The sequence below is a fragment of the Lacerta agilis genome, chromosome 16 (genome assembly GCF_009819535.1).
Source record: "Lacerta agilis isolate rLacAgi1 chromosome 16, rLacAgi1.pri, whole genome shotgun sequence".
In the NCBI taxonomy this organism is placed as follows: Eukaryota; Metazoa; Chordata; class Lepidosauria; order Squamata; family Lacertidae; genus Lacerta; species Lacerta agilis.
The window spans coordinates 24,458,852-24,477,445 of NC_046327.1; the positions used below are offsets into that span (position 1 = coordinate 24,458,852).

Here is an 18,594-nt window from a genome sequence, read left to right on the forward strand (position 1 = left end):
CATGCTCCAAGGTTGCTCAGACTTCAGTGACACTGGCCAATCCGAAGCCATACCAACCTCAGGCCTCCCCTCCATTGGTCAGTTTGACGCGAGCCAGCGGCCAATGGCGACCCTTCCCGAGACTCGCTGCTCCAATCAATTGGATGCCTAACATAGCATAACCAAATTTTGCATGACGGCTCCTATGATGAGCTAGCAGGTTTTTCTCTATGCTTGGATACAATTTGGACACCATTTTGAATCCGGATGATGGAATTAAACTTTCAAAACTGCACTGAATTGTTTTAGTTTCTTAGCATTCTTGAGCAATGCTGGGCACCTTCCATTAGCTTTAAGTAAATAATACATTGCATGTCTTTGACAAGGGAGAGTGAGCACGGCAGTTGCTGGTATAGGTGCTCCCCCCACATCTATGGGGCAGCATACCTGTGCCATTTTGTGGTCTTTTAGATGCGGCAGCCATATTGTAACTGGTATCCACAGCACTTTTTCGAAATTCAAAGTACCCATTGCCCAGCCCCCCAAAAGTTGATGACTTGGTTTTGAGCTTAAAAAACTAAATAAAAGGAGGGCTTTAAATCTCATTGTGTTTGGTAGACTGAAACAGACTGGTCCAGCTCTGGGAGCCACCTCTAAAACGTAAGAGCCAGGGCCAATAATTTACAGAGATACGATGCCTCCCAGGACTGCCTGCTCTCACTTTCAGGATCAGTTGAAAAAAATGAAGGACACCCACCCACCCCACCTCCAGTATTTACACAGTCTCTCATACTACTACTTAGTGCTCAGGATCCTTACAAATACTAGGCCTAGTACGTGACTAAGGCAGGAGAGCTGCAGTATCTGCATACAGAATGGATTTTATTATTGGAGGGGAGGGGAGGATGAGGACCACAACCAAGTCATTACTTGTGTAAATGCGTGCACATGAATGGATGTGGCTGTCTTATGTTCGGAAAGGCTTACATCTGAGTAAGTCTGCACAGGATGGCACTATACTTTATTCACCTGCCTCCCTGCCCTCTCTTGATCAATGGTCTCTGTCTGACAGACTGACTCCTTTAGGCCTCAAACATTACTTTAGCTCTCCTTTCATTTGTTACTTTGCTCCTCCTGCTCCCCTAACATGAGAACAGCTTTGGCACTTACTACTTATGTGATAAGTGGATCCCATTGACCTGGACCACTTTACACACAAAACTGGCACCTGAAACTTGAAACCCAGTGCTACATGGTGCCATGACATAGGACTGCCAGTTCTGATGGCAGCCCACATTCTTTGAAACACTTTTGTTTCTTTGTGTTGGGTTAAGACGAAGACGAAAGCCACTACATTCCCAAATTGCCCACAAATTCTCCAACCCCACACATTTGCCCATGTGAACACAGCATGAGGAAGCAGTTTAAAAGATTACTTAAAAACATTTATTGACAAACGTTAACACAGTTCTTTTGAGTTCAGACAAGCGAGGTGTGTAGCATCCAAGTGCCGTAAAATAAAAACAACAAGCCAACACTTAGACGTGTTTGAGGAAAAGCTTCTAATCCAAACACTACATGAACGACTTCAAGATGCAGAGATCAGGCCTCTGCTCCAACTCTGAAGGAGTCTTGATTTAACAGGCCCCTATGGAGACAAGCAAGAATGGCACACATTAGATGTTGCATTGTCATAACCACGATGCAAACCAGAACATTTTGTATCGTTATATATTTCAAAGTATGGTTGAGCTCCAGTTGTTTTATTTATTAAATGCCCCAGAAACCTCTCACACACATACACACACACACAAATGCAAGGCTAGAAGAAATGCTTTAAAGACACACAAAACATCCAGGCAAAGCTGCTTTGAGAGAGAACAATTGCAAGTGAAGGGAGGGAGTGCTCAACTTTTGCCTAATAACTCTTTTCCTGCTCCAAGCAGAAAGTGGAAGCAAGTGGGTGAAAACTTGCCTAGAGGTCCCCTTAATCTTGAAGCTGGTCCGGCTTCTCAACTTGTACATGTGTAAAAAGATTGTTTTTTAAGTGTAGAGCTTGTCTCAGAGATTTTGCTTTGAAGCCTCTCCTCATCACTACGTAGCAAAGACCGAATTGAATTCCTGGTTTCAAAACTGCCACCTGCCTCCTATGGATCAAACTCAAAGCGAACAAGTTCCAGGACCCAGCTATGCAGACCGTGTACTGGAGAAAAACTGCCCCAGCTGAGGAGCAAGGAAAGAGCTTTATAAGGCCTGGTGCAGAAGGGCTGACCTTTGGGGTCACTTGAATGATAATAGGCAGGCTAATGTTGCAGCCTAGATGCTGCCCCCAAAAGTCCTGAGGTAGCCGTGTGTCCTACTTGACAGAGGGGCAGTCCTAGTCCAAGTTAAATGTTTGAAAACCCCCGAGAAGGGAGCAGAGGAGGAGGGGACTGGAAGTGGCCCATCAACTGAGCATCTGGACAGCACACTCTGCAGCTACATGGGTCCTTGCCTATGAGATGCATTTCTATTTAAATGATAGTCATTATTTCAATATATAAAGAAGTAGACGCCAATTCAATGCAGATTTGTGCCTTTCATTTCTGTTTGTGATTCATTTCCTCTTGGTTGGTGATGCAAAATACCGAGCACTCCTTGCCACAGGAACTTACTGCTGGCACATGCTGGTAAGGTGCCAGAACCTGGTCCCAAGGCAGTCTTCAGAAAGGAATTCCCTCTCTCTTATATGCCTTACAGCAGACATGGCTAACCTGTGGTCTGCCACTTTTACTGGGCCCCAACACCTATCAGCCCCTGCCTACATGGTCAGTGGTCAAGGACGATGGGAGTTGCAGTCCAATGGTGTCCGGAGCACCACAGTTTAGCCCAGTCCTACCTTACTCAGATGTCAAGGAGATAAAGAACAATGCAAGTTTTAGAAGACATCTGAAGGCAGCCCAGAGTGGCTGGAGAATTGTTGTTGTTGTTCCTATCCTGCCACAGACAACACCCATGTGAGCCTTTTGTAGATCAGCCAAGAGGGTCATATGTGGCTCCTGTAGGTTGTCTGGTCCCATGACTAGATATTCTTGTAGGTTGGCTGTCCACACGACTGTTTCACAGATGGTACAGCACAACCCAAGCAACCTTGAACCTTCCCTCGTTCAAGAAAGGAGCAAAAATGTGTGTGTGTGTGTGTGGGTTTTACATACCTGACTGTAGCACAGGCTGGAACTGGCCAGACATGCAGATTTCTTCCTGCTTCTGGCGCACAATGCGCTGAATGGCTGGGGGCAGACCACGAGGGTTGCGGGAGAAAATAAGGGAGTAGCCGTCATCGCAGGAGCCATCCTCTTTCAGACTGCGGCAGGCATAGGTGATGGCATAGTTGTCGTAGTCTGTGTCAATCACCCAGTAGTTGTCACCTGAAACCATACCAATGGTATGTTGTCACCTGAAACCATACCAAAGTGTTCTGCAGACAGACATAATTCCCTCCCACCCCAACCCTGAGCGATGGAAGAATGAAAGCGGGCATCTGTGTGCAATGCTGATGTTGACTATCCAAGCTTGACTGCATGTTGTTGTTACTGCATAAGTAGCAGCCATGCCAGTTCAGAACTGTTAAGGCTCCCTCCTGGCAGATGGAGAAAGCTAGAAAGGTTTGAGGTTAAACTCTGTAGGAAAGGAAAAGCAGTGGACCAGAGTTCTCCTTTGGTTTATCTCTGGCTACAATCGCTCTACGAGTCTTCTCTAACACTTGGGAAGTGTGTCTGTTCATTGGGAATTTACAAAGCAAAAGCATCTTTGAGGACTATAGTCAGGGCTTTTTTTCCAGCTGGAACTCACCAGAACACAGTTCCGGCACCTCTCAAGTGGGCCCTGTTGCCATTGTAAGAGAACGAGAGAGGTGTTCATGGTGAGTTCCGGCACCTCTTTTTCTATAAAAATAGCACCGAATATAGTCAAAGGGTGGGATATAAATCTGAGGAGTGGGATTCAATTAATGAGTCCTGTCAGCGAATTGGATCTGGTAAAGGGTGTTGAGATAACCCCTGGAACTAACAGCATGGCGATAGGAGAAGAGGGGGGTGGTATTCTGTCTGGCAAGCCAAAATGCTTGCGTTGATGGAACAGTCAACTTGGCGCAATGTTGAATTCCTCCCAGTATAAATAAAAAAAAGGGGGATACAATGCAGTATAAGAAAGAGAGAGCTGAGGCAACAGCTCCTCTTTGCTCTGGTGAATATGAAAGGTATATTGTGGGCTCCTCCCAGGTGACCTGAAATGCAGGGCTTTTCTAGCTGGGGTACCCAAGATCTGGAACAGCCTCCCAAGGGAGGCGAACATAGGCCCATTGCTGAGTTCTATTCTTAATGTGTGTTTTAATTGTTTTCTTGACTTCCCCCCACCTCCCATAACTGTTCATTTTGTTCTTATTACAAGCCACTCTGAATGTTTTATATTAAGGTGAGACATATTTCAATAAAGAAATAAATCTAAGCAGTGAAGGAAAGGCTTCCACACTGCTAAGATAATGTCAAAAGGGGCCACAGACATACACCCGCCTCATTTGGGATACAGAATGAGGCACAACTCTTTTACGTCCCCCCTTTTTCCACATTCTCACCCACGAGCAACAAGCAATATCTTGCTCACCTCCACTTGACAAATAGCTTGCTAGGCCTTGATAATTCATGAACATTTTTGCTGGAGTGGTGGGGTCAGGCACTGAGTATTGGGCGGCCATGTCGGCGCAGATCACCCAGAACCTGAAACAGGAAGACGACAGGAAGAGGAATTCTCGTTAATCAGTGCCAGCTCTAACTTTAGGCAGAGTGAGGCAGCTGCATCAGGTAGCAGATCCTAGAGGTGTTGTGGGAGCCAAATCAGGTCTCTCAGCTGCTCCCCTTTGTTGGAGGCCAGAGCTGTGTGTGCCTGTAAAGCTACTTTGCTGCCCTCAGGAGTGGTGGTGTGAAAAGACACACTGAATTGGAAGTGGAGACGCTATATGTATTTTTCTTTCTTGTTCGTTTGTCTTTTTGCACAAGAAAATCTTGAATAAAAACTAATTTTTAAAAAGGAGAGTAGTGCAGTGTCCTGCTCAGCTCTCATCTGATTCTGCATTGCTATCCTAACCCTACAGGCCTCTTCCTGCCCGCCATTTCTGTAGGCTTGTCTCCATGCACATTCCAATCCTACTTGCTTGGTCTACTCTTACAACAGAGATGGGGAAATCTATGGACATCCAGATGTTGTTCAACTTCAACTTTCAGTAGCCTTAACCCGTGACCATGTTGACTAGGGCTGATGGGAGTTGGGAGTCTTAACATCTAGAAGACCACAGATTCCTCCACCCCTGCCTTGCGTAACCATCTTTTGCCTCTCTCTAATCATCTGAATCCAATTTACCCCATCACCAAAATGCTGGCCTAGTGTATGTCTTCCTATCTCCCCTCACTGTGTGATTTTTCAGAAGCCCATCTTTTCGTTGGCCGTGTACGGACTTAAATCCTTCCCTTGAGATGTTCACATCCTGAAATGTGGCCATTCAAGAATCATGTCACAATGACATTTGGTCCATCATGCGACAGAATCAAAGTGAGATTATGAAGCATTGACCTTATAGGTTTTTCTGATTAGCAAGTCAGATTTGGGTATGTGATAACATCACCAGTCTAACCAGAGGAAGGACAGTGTTTCTTGCACTATCTATGAATGGATGAACATTTTTGCCCCATTTTGCAGGTCCCCATACTCAACAACTACTGGAATTGGAGATTACATTTTGCAGGGTGGTGGGGGGGATTCTTTTGCAAATTCACCTTCCCCCCATTTCGGCTCAGCCCTACAACCTAGTAGTTGCCACAACACTTCCCATCTTGATCACAGGAACGGAATATGATATCATAGGAACAGGTGACCAGGGATACAAGGAAGCCTACTTGAGGTCATCCCGGGACTTACCCGAAAAGCTTCACTCTGCCTTTGGAAGATGCAATCATAGTGCCGTCTTCCTCAATGGTATATTCAGCTGAGATGTTATCTTGTAGAAACAGGCCTTCTGGGTCTTTCTTGGCCAGCGCATACCATTTACCTGCATACTAAAATGCAAAGGACACTGAAAGTTACCAGGAAGGACAGAGACCACATGGCACCAGGCTAGAGTATTAATCAAAGCTGAGTTACCAGGCATTGCCTGAAAGTTCAAAGCAAGCAGACTTCTATAATCCAAATCCAAATTTCAAACAATAAAAACTAATTCTGGAGCCCTTCCAAGTAATTGTTGTGGCAATACCTGAAGACCAAGGGTCAGTTTATCAGCAGGATCTACACCGCTTGAGGCTGCAGGTGGGAGACATCACTGGCCTGCCTGTGCATATGTTACCACCAATGACATTGAAAGAGCTCCAATACCTTTGCATGCCAGTGGCATGTGTACTAACCCTAACATGACAAGGTGAGGGAAGCAGAGACTGAAGCCCAAAAATTGAGAAACACTTGAGGACAACTAGCAAATTGGAAAGGACATTTCAGAAACTTAATTGTCATTCCCATCACATTTATACTGTTGTGCGTTTGGTGTGTGCGCGTTAAACTAAGCACCAGACTCTTCTATCCCTCGATCCAGCACATGTTAAAAGCTAATCAAACCTTCAAATTCCAGGAAATAGACAGACTCAACTCTCAGATAGTGAAGAGGAATAAAGCAAGTGTTTAGTGTTGAAATTTGGCTGCTTGTGAGCTAGAAGCTGGAAGCAAAAGCAGCCAGCTGGAAAGCCAGAGAGGCAAAGCACGGTGTTTGATGTTTGTTTGAATCCAAGGTTGTGACTTTGAGATAAACAATACCCTTATGGGGTGTTGATATAGTGAACCCCTCCACCGTAGGCTCAAGTTGTATATATGTGTGAATAAACCAAATATCATAAAGACACCACAGTCTCCACAGTGCCTCATTTCCAAAAAGAAACATGAACTGTGGGAATCTTTCACCGTTTGGAGATTGGGGTGGCTTACAACAACACCCTTGCAAATGAACTGCGTTACACGAGCTGACTGTCACCCTTTATGTCAGAAAGTATTCATAGTTACCCTCTTGGGGTCAAAGTCTTCCTTCACAGAGAAAGATTCCACTGCACACGAAGGCTGCGCCGAGGAATAATCAATAATGGAGATGATCGTCACCAGGAATGTGTACTGAGCGTATTTCATTCTGTGGAGCAACGCAGTTTGTTCAGCACTGGTTAGAAACTTGCTCACGTACCTGAGGAGGAGGAGGAGCATGGAATGTCTCCACATCCAGATAAATGTATGGTTTTCATTCTCTGATGTTATACTGGCGGCAGAGGCAGAATTAAGGGAGTGGAACTGGTTTGGCTGCACTGGGCGCAGAGCCCGGGAGGAGGGGGAGCCTTCTCAGCGGATGCCACAAGTATGATTTAGAATGGAGTGTGAGAGGCAGGGAGGTGCTGAATTTTGGTGTCACACAGGGCGCCACTGAAATTTGAAATCCCAAGGTCTGCCGCTATTGGCAGTGGGCTCAAGGGTGGAATTGGAGACAACCAAATCCTAGGAAATGCATTTAACTAAGGGTTCTTGGCTCACTGTGAGTTCTATCTGCAGTAAGGTCTTATGCCAATAGCGAATTCATTTCCCAAAGTGCCAAAGCAGCACTACCCTTTCCCAACAGAGAGGTATAAGCAAGCTCAGGGGAACCTCAGGGATCTCAGAAGTCCAAAAATACTTAGGGGTAAAAAAATTCTAAGGGGATAACAACACAAATCACTGCCATCTACAATGAGAGAAGCTAAATTATAGAGACTGACTCATCTGGATTTATCCAGTAGAGATGGCTGCTTGAATGTATCAAGCACCAGATAATTTTCTCACAAGTAATGCCTGTTTACTTTATCTTCTTACACATCATTTATATTTTGCAAATATTCTGTTGCAAATGTCTCTCGTTCTCCCTTTGCCTTGTTGATTTAAGTATACTTTCCAGTTACTTTCCTTGAAACTTGACATTTCTGAAACCCCTGAAGCCCAATTTCATGCATGTTTACTTCAAAGAAAGCCCCATTGGTTTAAATGGACCAGAAGTTTACTGCCCTGATGTAAGTCCTCTCTTCTGGTCAATATCCAGAACCAAAGTCCAGCGACTACTGTGTTCAAGTTGTTACTGAGATTTAGTTCTCGCTAAGGTGGTCAACCTGTATCTAGCCTGTGCTGTTTCAGTCCGCAGGTGGGAACTTATATAATGGAATGCTCCTCCATAGTAAATCCAGCCAGATGGGGGAATCCAGCCAGATGGGCACGGTATAAATAATGAAATAATAATAATAATAATAATTATTATTATTATTATTATTATTATTATTATTATTATTATTATTATTGTCCCTGGTTCGTCTTAATGAAGGCATTGCTGAAACTAAGTTCTTGGCATGCCCTTCCCCCTCTAGCCTCTCACTCTGGATCCCTCCCAAGCAAATGAAGGCAGTACTGAGGGGGTCGGCTCCTCCTCTGGGCTTGTCTGCTCAGCAATGTGCAGAACCCTCCTTGAGTGGGGAGTCAGAGGGGGAGGAGAGTCAACAGGACTGGGACTGTCTGCACAAACACTGTGACTCTCGGCTTCTAATCTTTCCTGGAGGGCCCTTCTTCTCCTGAACACCCTTGGTCACTCAAATCTCCTGCTTCTATCAGCTCCCAGCTCTTCCCTTCAGCTTACTGCTCTTCAATGTCCCACCACCAGGATCCAGGCTCTAAGGTGTCCTCCTGTCTTGGGAGGCAGGCTCCTAGCAGTCTTCTTCATCCAGCCAGTCATAGCCCTTCTTGGAGGGCTCTAGGGCTGGCGGCTCCCATCACTCCTCCTCATCCAGCTGGTCCCTGACAGGGCTTGGCTGTGCATTTTCCATCTGTTCCGTACAGGAAGTTTCCCTAATCCTACAAGGTGATCTGCCTGCAGTAGTCTGCTATGTGTGTCCATCTCCTTGCCTTGAGCGTTAACAGGCAAGGCAGCCGCCACATGGTTGATTAAGCTGTGAGTATTAAGCAGGAGAGGGAGGTCAAGCTAACCTAAAGTTGAGAGCAATCAGATTTCCAGAATCCAGGCCATAAGCAATGAAGCATTAGGTTGGGTGTAACATACAATTCTATCCCCTAGAATCCTTCCAAAGGACTGATGTGGCATTGCTGAGGGTTAGTAAAGGTAGAGAGGTAAAGGACCCTGGATGGTTAAGTCCAGTCAAAGGCGACTATGGGGTTATGGCGCTCATCTTGTTTCAGGCTGAGGGAGACGGCGTTTGTCCACAGACAGCTTTCCAGGTCATGTGGCCAGTATGACTAAACTGCTTCTGGAGCAACGGACACCGTGACAAGTGCCAGAGCGCACGGAAATGCCATTTACCTTCCCGCCGCAGCAGTACCTATTTATCTACTCGCACTGGCATGCTTTTGAACTGCTAGCTTGGCAGGAGCTGGGACAGAGCAATGGGAGCTCACCCCGCCACGGGGATTCAAACCACTGACCTTCTGATCAGGAAGCCCAAGAGGTTCAGTGGTTTAGACCACAGCACTACCCGCGTCCCTTGAGGGTTAGTGTACCTAGTCAGCAGACTCAAATGCTGAAGCTTTCCTGGACTGTAACATGTCAGGATAAGGTTGAAGTAACCGGAATCCCATTACTGGCCCAATTATGTACAGTAATTGCCGTTCTTCAGGTGTTACTGTTAGCAATCTGGAATCAGCCACTTTGCAGTGACCCCCTCATATCCCTCCAGACAACTCATGTATCAGGCCGAACTTGCAGTTAAACCAAAGGGTGGACATCTTTTAGCCAACACCTCGCCATGAAATTCAGGTATCTGATCTGCACTGTAGCCCAAACCTTATGGAAGCCAATCAAAAGCAACTTACACCATCTGTGTAGTGGATCACACCACTTTACACGGAAGCTGGGCTTCCCCATCAGAGATTGTATTAAAAACCGGCCAACGACAGTGAAAAAGTAATTATGTAAATAATGAATGCATCTCAGTAGACGAAACAAGAAGACACCTCAATGAATCAGGAATAAAATGACATGAAATTGCATCTTCTACAGCTATTGAAAGACCTACCTGATGGATTGTTGAGTCTTCTTGAACTTATTCCAAGCAATTTGTTCTTGTTGCTCTGAAGAGGCGTGACTGTGGATAGCACTGTGCTGGCTGCCTTTAAATAAGGTGTTTGGAAAGGCACTAATTGGCTCTTTGTCTCCTGGACCTGAGTAAGATGCTTAAAGATGGATAATCCATTATGTAAACAACTTCGCTAGTAATCCCCACACCCGGACCATCAGCTGTTATCAAACACACATTGCTTTTACCTAATCCAAGAAAGCATCCCAACTGATGAGCCTAAATAGCCAAAGCAGCACCGCTTCCATGTCCAGCCCTCTGTCTCCTCTGAAGCACATGGCCTGCTAAATTAGAAACTCATGCATCCCAAGATGGTCAGTAAAATTGCACTGGAGCTTTCCTCCAGCAACCTCAAATGGAGATATCTAAATAAAGACAACTGTATATATATAGGGGTGCCACCTTTGTTTTGGCAAAATACGGGACTGGGCAGTTGGGCGCAAACAAAAATACAGTTTTGTGCTTCAGGAGCAATCCATTACAATCTATTGCAGCCTTACAGGTTGGACCCTCTGGAATTTGTCTCACACAGAGACATGAATTTGTAAATCTGTCTGTGCTTGGCTACCCAGAGCTTAAATACATGACCTTTCACACACCATTTCAAACACATGAATCTGGAGAGCATCCCTAACTTGGCAGAGAGAGAGAGGGGACCTGAATTACAGGACAAAACAGTCTCAATACAGGATGTAGCATTTTGCACTGGAATACGGGACAATCCTGTATTATACAGCACAAGTGGCAACCCTACCTGAAGTCTCCAGATGGATTTCTGTCCAGGCTCAGAACTCACATGCTTAACTTCAGCAAAGAAACACTGAATCGTGCCCCTTTAGATCATTCTTTCTAACTTGTTGCCTGAATCCAAGAAGATTTTAAAACTTGCACATATTTTGCATGCACACAACTCAGTGGGGACTCCATCCCCGAGTGACAGAATTTAAATTCTAAGATCCTCAGAGCAGGGGGCTATCTTTATTTATTTAATTAGTCAATTAATTAGTTTGTATACCATTCTTCATCCGGAGATCTCAGGGTGGTTCACAACATAAAAATACAAGGTAAAAACACAAAATCTTCATTGCAAAGCACCAAAAAACTTGGGAGGTTACCATGTTCTTTTTTAATACAGTAGTTTACTATTTCCAGTATATTTATTTCGAAAGCCTATTGATGGAAGCACAGATTAAGACCAAAATAGTCTAACTAAGCATTGGAGTACTAGTTCATGAGAATTCTGCATAAGATATTTGGCCAAGTTCAACAATCCTCATTTCTTTGGCTGAGCTCATTTGCTTGCGTGCTTTGTATGCAAATAATATATACACACACATCAGTGGTCTGTGTCATGAAGGGTCTCTCTCTCACACACACCCCCTTGGCAGTTGTGTTGGGAAGGGTATCAAGCAGCAGGTGGCCTGTTGGAATGGGCAGTGATCCTTACCCTCAGTGCTGTGTCAACCCCTGATTACTTTGCTCTAATGGATAAGGTTGTGGCCTGGTTTTTTTTTTTAATACCCACGCACAAATATATATGCACACAACAAACTTGCATTTGTTTTATACTAGTTTATCTGCTGCGGTTTACCCAAACAACTCTGGAAACTGTAGGTGCAGTTTTTTCTTATAACAATTGTATTAAAGTTCCCTAGCCCCCTTTCAGAATTAGAGCTCCCCGTGCAAATATGCCCCACAGAGTAGACCACTCTGTCTTATTCCCCCTCGGGGACGGAACAATGCCTTTCCAGAAGTTTCCCCCTTCCAACCGGAATGCAGAGAAATGGCCTTCAAGAACCACTCTTTACCGGTTTCAAAGGAAGCTCAACACCTGTCTCTGAGGGCTAATCCACAAGCCACTAGATTGTCATTAAAAGGTCGCGGCTTGTACCAGACTTTGGAGATCAGCAGTCCGCTGCCTCACCCATCCCAGACACAGTATCAAGATAAGCTCTCTTAGTTCAAGCACAGCGTATTACATAAGGCCTCGCCACACTCACGAATGCTCGCTCTTCTTGACCCTTCAGTCACCTCTGAATGGTGGTGATCCTCTTGGCATTTCCTTTAGTGACAATATTTGGCCTTCAGGTTACTTTCATGAAACCAGACCATGACCTCTTCAATCCTAGACTCCAAATTTGGCAACGTGTTTACAGCAAGGGTCCACATTAGGAGTTGAACAAGGGCTGAAAGGTCAGGGGTTGGGATGGAAGGATCTGTCCGTTTCTGTCCTCTCGGTTTCTCAGTTTCCCCACGCTTAAATTCAGTTACCCAGGGCCCCTACTGCTCTTCTCGCTTGCTCTCTCTGCCTGTTCATCTGCCTTCTCTGAGGGTACAAACAGTGACAAGATGGATGAGTTGCAGCAGAATCTTGAACATGCCTTGCACGCTCCCTCTGGCTGTTGTGTGCATTAGGCCCAGAGGAGAGAGGAGGCAAAAGAATAGGAAAGAGTGGCAGAAACAAGAAAGAGATATGGGGTTGGGGTGCTGCTGAGGGTACCTTGCCCAAGCCCCCTCCCTTCAAAACTAGAACCAGCACCCTTAACAAAGTTTCATTTGCTGACATAATTTATGGAGCCAGTTCTTTATTTTAATGGGTGAATATAGATATGGAAACACAGGGCAATAATTTCAGACGACCTGTTTATTGAGCATTCATCCTGATTTGTTTGCTGGGACATGAGATAATGGACTTGCTTTTGTGTTACACTTTCCAGACACGAGTCTCTGATTTAAAGCTCCATGTCGGAGTGGGTTTTGTTTTGTTATTTTCCAGGCTCTTTCCCTGGGAAGCCCCACGTTTTACTGTGAAAAATCTGATTGCCATTTGCGTTTTTTCCAGGGAAAGTGGTGACACAAACAAAAACACGCTTGGCGCCTGGATACAGAGTTTTAAAGCCTAGAGCTGTGCCTAGAAATGAGGCACAAAAGGAAGTCTGGGTATGCCCAGTGTTGTGTGACACAGCAAATGCTGTTCATGCTTTCCAGTGCATTTCCTCATCACTTTCCTTACTGCAGAAAGTTTGATATTCTGAGGAAGTAAGCACAAGATCTCACAGGCAACGGCAATTTCACAAGCTGATTTTGCTGGTGGTATGTGATTGGATCCCACCCAAAGAGAGAGGCAGCCACAGCTTCACAAACACAGTGACTCTTTGGGTTGCACACATACAACCCAGAAAGCATCTCTTGAGCTAGTCAATTAAGCTCATGGCATGACCGCTCCTTCCGGGCCATGTGTCTGAGTGCTTTACAGAGCTCCATGAGTTGTCAGCCTGCTATGGGTAAGCTAAGCTTGCTTCTGTCTTTATTGAGGCTGGATTTAAAAAGCTAAGGAGTGAAACTGTCAAAGGCTAAAGAATTCCATCCTCAGCACGTGCCGCCAGAGAGAGGATGCCCTTGGCCAGATGTCTATTTGTGCTAATGAATGTCACTTCAGAGGGGAAAGACAGACACAGGTCACAGGGCTACCATAGGACAAATGTATTTTGAAGCAGAAGGTTTGATTTAATGAGCAGCCGTTGTCCAAAACTGACATGTAGCATCCCCTCCAACATTTCTTCAATGAAAATAGGGACATAGCTGTCCTATTCCATGCCCCCCAACATTTCTCCAATGAAAATAGGGGCGTCCTAAGGAAAAGTGGGTCATTCCAGGATCAAATCAGAAACCAGGCCAGCTTCTGTAAATCCAGGACTGCCCCTGGAAAACAGGGACACCTAGAGGGTCTGCATGTAGAATATCAAATATGCCTTTTCCATGATCATTTAGGGTGGTGGTTTTAGGGCCTGACACACTGGGCAACCTCCTGGGACCCCACATTTAAGGAGGCCCAAAAATCTCGTATGAAACCCTGCCTGCCCCCCATACAGCCTGTTCTTATGCCCTTTTTCCTGCACAGGCACAATTGCCCAGTTCTCTCAGCACATCAGGAGGAGAAAGCCGCCATTTTCTTTTAGTACATGGTGAAGGGAGAAGAAATTCACGATTTCACAGGGATTGTTTTGCAACAAAATCTTAGCAGAGAGGAGAAAATGTTGTCTTTCAGTCTTTTCTGCTGGCTGAAGAAAATCTCATTGAGAAAAGCTGAAGAAGATCTCATTGAGAAAACATTCCCAGAGATGTTTGTGTGTTCTTTTTTCTTTCTTTCTTTTTTCTTTTCTTTCTTTTCTTTTCTTTTTCTTTTTTATTTTGTCTACTTCTTCTTCCCTTTTTCTTCCCCTCCTCTCCCCCTTTTTTTGTTTCCTTCTCCCTCTCCCCTTCTTCTTCTTGTTTCTTTCTTTCTTTCTTTCTTTCTTTCTTTCTTTCTTTCTTTCTTTCTTTCTTTCTTTCTTTCCTTTTTTCCCTTTTCTTTTTTTCTCTCTCTCAGTATGGTATTGTTAAATAGATATAAAAGAATATAATGTGTAGTTTTATATTTTCATTTCTTTTCTTATTAGCAGCATTACTGTTATTATTGTGCGTACGAGAAATCAAGGAAAATGAGCCAATGAAAGAGAAATTATATATGGGAAAGTACATACATTTTATTAATTTATATAGCGGAATTTAATTTGTAAAATAAGTACAAATGAAAAGTATGTATAAAATGTATGAAATAATGGCAGATGTAAGAAGTCTAAAATACAATAAAACATTTATTAATTCATTAAAAAAAGAGAGAAAACATTCCCAGAGCTGTGCGTGAGAGAGTAACACAGACTTTACTAGATGAAACGTCAAAAGACGCCATTCTTGATCCAAAAGGCAAATCTTGCATAGAATTCTTTGAAGTTGTGCTGGATGAAACAATTGCTCGCCTAAAGGACAGATTTAAGCAAATGGTACAGTTCAAGGATAAGCATGGATTCATATTTGATGTTAAATATATGGCTAAAAAAGAGTTGCAAAAATCATCTTTGCACCTTAAACATCCACAGAGGCGGAGCTTTCTGCTCCAGCACCCGGAGCAGCGCACATGCTGTGCACCCGGGGGAAGGGCTAGCTGCCCACGGGGGCCAGGTGAGCATCCCAGCGGGGAGCCGCCCGCAGCAAGCATCCCAGGGGGGCGGGGCGGCAATGTCACCCCCCCGGATGACACCCAGGGTGGACTGAACCCACCGCACCCCCTTCCTCCTCCACTGAACATTCAGTAGAGTTGCTGACTGAAATCAAGTGGGGGTTTCTAGGTTATATCATCAACCTCATGAACAATGTGCAGCTTGGGCAGCCTTTCAGGCACAACACTTACAGCTACAGCGGGAATAAGTACTACGTGTAAATTGGGGTAGTTTAATAATCAGCATATCTACCCCAATTTACATGTAGTACTTCACAGTGTTCTCTCTGTACTTGTAAGTGAGAGGTTGTTTTCAAATATGAAATTGTTTCTTTTTGTTTATGACTTGCATTCATGTACTTAAAGTGTGGTGTTGATATAACGTATTAAGTAATAACAAAATAAAAATTTAAAAAATTCCTTCCGGTAGCACCTTAGAGACCAACTAAGTTTGTTCTTGGTATGAGCTTTCGTGTGCATGCAAAGAACAAACTTAGTTGGTCTCTAAGGTGCTACCGGAAGGAATTTTTTTAATTTTTAATTTTGTTTTGACTATGGCAGACCAACACAGCTACCTACCTGTAACTGGTATTAAGTAATGTTTGCCACTCCACTTGTAATAGAAGCTAACCACTGTGAATGTGTTACGATATATCTAGTGCTTTTTTCTGGGGGGTACGCAGGGGTACGCATACCCCTAAACATTTTGTGAATCTAAGTTTGGCCTCATTGAGGGGCAGCATTTCAATATGAGTAGGAAAATGAGAGTACCCCTAAACATTTTTTTAAAAGAAAAAAAAGCACTGGATATATTTATCCATACTTCCATGTACAGTGGTGCCCCGCTAGACGAAAATAATTCGTTCTATTAGTTTTTTCGTAGAGCGAATTTTTCGTCTAGCAAAGCGGCAATGGAGCGCAGAGGTTTTCGCGCTAAAAAAAATTGTTTTCGTCTTGCGAAGCAGCCCCATTGACTTTTTCGTCTTGCGGGTCAGCTTCCGCTAGACGAATGCCGTTCGTCTAGCGAGTTTTTCGTCTAGCGAGGCATTCGTCTAGCAGGGCACCACTGTATAGATTAAAGTTAAATCGTATGCCTGTCTTGCTTTCATACCTATAAGGGTTCCCAAATGACTCTCTTCCACAGAGCCCCCCAAATCCCAGGGCCACCACAGGGGTGGGGGAAAGCATCTTGTTTCTACCTCGTGTGTGTTTGTGTAAATACAAGCAGGGCTGTCTTTCCCCGGGGGTGCAAGGGGTGCAGGGCACCCGGGTGCCAAACTCTAGGGGGTGCCAGGCACCCACTGCTGAAGCCACCTAAGCTCTTAACAATCTACCTGTTATGAAATAATAAATAATTTTGATCAAGCTAGAAAAACAAAATACATATATACCTAGGTATTACCAAAATGTATACCTACTGTTTCACTAAAGGAATTTGACTCTGTGTGCTCATTTACCAAAGATGCGCCACACCAGCGGCGGCGCTTGTCATTCACAATGGCAGCGCTTGGCAGACTAAACAATGGCGCTTGTCATTCACAACGGTGCCGTGCATGCAAAATTGGGGGGCTAAACTAAATTTTAGGGTGCTAGGAGGATCTTTGCACCCCGGCGGCGCATATGCTAAAGACAGTGCTGAATACATGCCCATGTACACTACAGCATCATGACACATTTTGTCCATTTTCATACTGAAGTTGGTGAGATGCATTTAGAAATGTGCACCATCTTTACAATCTATTCAGCACTTCAGGGTACAACATATTAAATACTCGGCACAGGTTTAAACTATTGATTATTTGTTTCATAAAATTTATACACCGCTTGGTTGTTGTTGTTTGTTTTTAAAGCCCCCAAAGTGGTTTACAAAAAGATAAAAGCAAAAAAATCAGGGGAAATGTAGAGCGATAATGTATTGTAGAGCAATCATGTTTTTCTGCTACCTCTTTAAACAAAGGTCCGAACACTGCCTTTGCTGTAATTCAGAATGGACAAGGAAGGTTCTCTCTCTCTCTCTCTCTCTCTCACACACACACACACACACGCACTCCCAGTGTTGCCAAGATTATGGCCATTATCACAATACACAGGTCACAATTCCCTGATCAACATATACATAGTCTATTGCTGCCTGGAACACCTCCCCAATGTGCTACAAGGTCATTTTGACAGACACAGCAGCTTTTTGGACCAGTCATTGTACTATGGTGCCATCCAGTGGCCAGATCAAGAAATGAAATACTGTGAACAAGACACTATTCTTATTCTGGGTGCAATGTATGAGAATCATTCCTAAGCAAGAAGTTTCACCTATGAGCCTTTAAGCCTCTTTTTCTGTGCACATGTATGAACATGAATATGGAATGGGTTGCACGGGAGCATGGTTTTAAATTGACTGTGCATATGTAGATTTTGCAATTGCCTAACTTCACCTTTTGAACTTGGATGTACTTCCCACCCCAATGAACAGTTGCAACTGATCCAAGTGACCCAGGCAAGAGCCTGCATGTGCTGGAGAGTGGGGTGGGTGGGTGGAAGGTGATGTTTTTCTGAAGCCACAAGCATGGATTTGAAGAAGTCCTAAGGAACTGGGAATCCGACTTTTTAAAAAAATGCATCCATGTTCTTTGGTTGCTTCTCCAAAGTGGATCAAGCCTCTAGATCAAAAATGACTTGAAACATTTTGGTGCCATGGGCAGCAAATCCAAATTAGTGCCCCCACTAGAAACTGGCGAGAATATAGTAATAAACTAAAGAACTGTCAGTTTGCATTTTTATGCTCCCCCAAATACGTCAGCCTGAGGTGAGCCACTTCACCTCTGTCTAATGGCAAAACACAAGGTTGGATCTAATGCTTCTCCTACTCAGAGTAGACCAATTGAAATTAACAGACATAATTAACTAAGGTTCACTAATTTAAGTAAGCCTATTCTGAGGCTGGACCAGATGAATCCCAAACCGGAATTAAGATTGCCGGAAAAAATATCAACAACCTCAGATATGCTGATGATACTACCTTGATGGCAGAAAGTGAGGAGGAATTAAATAACCTCTTAATGAGGGTGAAAGAGGAGAGCACAAAATATGGTCTGAAGCTCAACATCAAAAAAACTAAGATCATGGCCACTGGTCCCATCACCTCCTGGCAAATAGAAGGGGAAGAAATGGAGGCAGTGAGAGATTTCACTTTCTTGGGTTCCATGATCACTGCAGATGGTGACAGCAGTCACGAAATTAGAAGACGCCTGCTTCTTGGGAGAAAAGCAATGACAAACCTAGACAGCATCTTAAAAAGCAAAGACATCACCTTGCCGACAAAGGTCCGTATAGTTAAAGCTATGGTTTTCCCAGTAGTAATGTATGGAAGTGAGAGCTGGACCATAAAGAAGGCTGATCGCCGAAGAATTAATGCTTTTG

At 44.2% G+C, this 18,594-nt stretch overlaps 1 protein-coding gene across 1 annotated transcript; it reads right to left on the reverse strand.

Moving 5' to 3' along the window:
- Nucleotides 1-1,402: 1,402 nt before the first annotated feature.
- LOC117061263 (purpurin) lies at nt 1,403-10,231 on the reverse strand. Its single transcript, XM_033173985.1, has 6 exons — nt 10,080-10,231; nt 7,054-7,174; nt 5,929-6,065; nt 4,621-4,733; nt 3,174-3,386; nt 1,403-1,627 (listed from the first exon to the last, which is right to left on the reverse strand). The coding sequence occupies exons 2-6, from the start codon at nt 7,171-7,173 to the stop codon at nt 1,617-1,619; spliced, it is 594 nt and encodes a 197-aa protein (XP_033029876.1). The 5' UTR covers nt 7,174; nt 10,080-10,231; the 3' UTR covers nt 1,403-1,616.
- Nucleotides 10,232-18,594: the final 8,363 nt, after the last annotated feature.

Coding starts and splice junctions, on each gene's coding strand:
- LOC117061263 (XM_033173985.1), bottom strand. CDS start 7,173: ATGAAATACGCTCAGTACACATTCCTGGTGACGATCATCTCCATTATT. Junction 6,066..7,053: donor AAGACTTTGACCCCAAGAGG/GTAACTATGAAT, acceptor TTTGCATTTTAG/TATGCAGGTAAATGGTATGC. Junction 3,387..4,620: donor AAGCTATTTGTCAAGTGGAG/GTGAGCAAGATA, acceptor GTATGGTTTCAG/GTGACAACTACTGGGTGATT.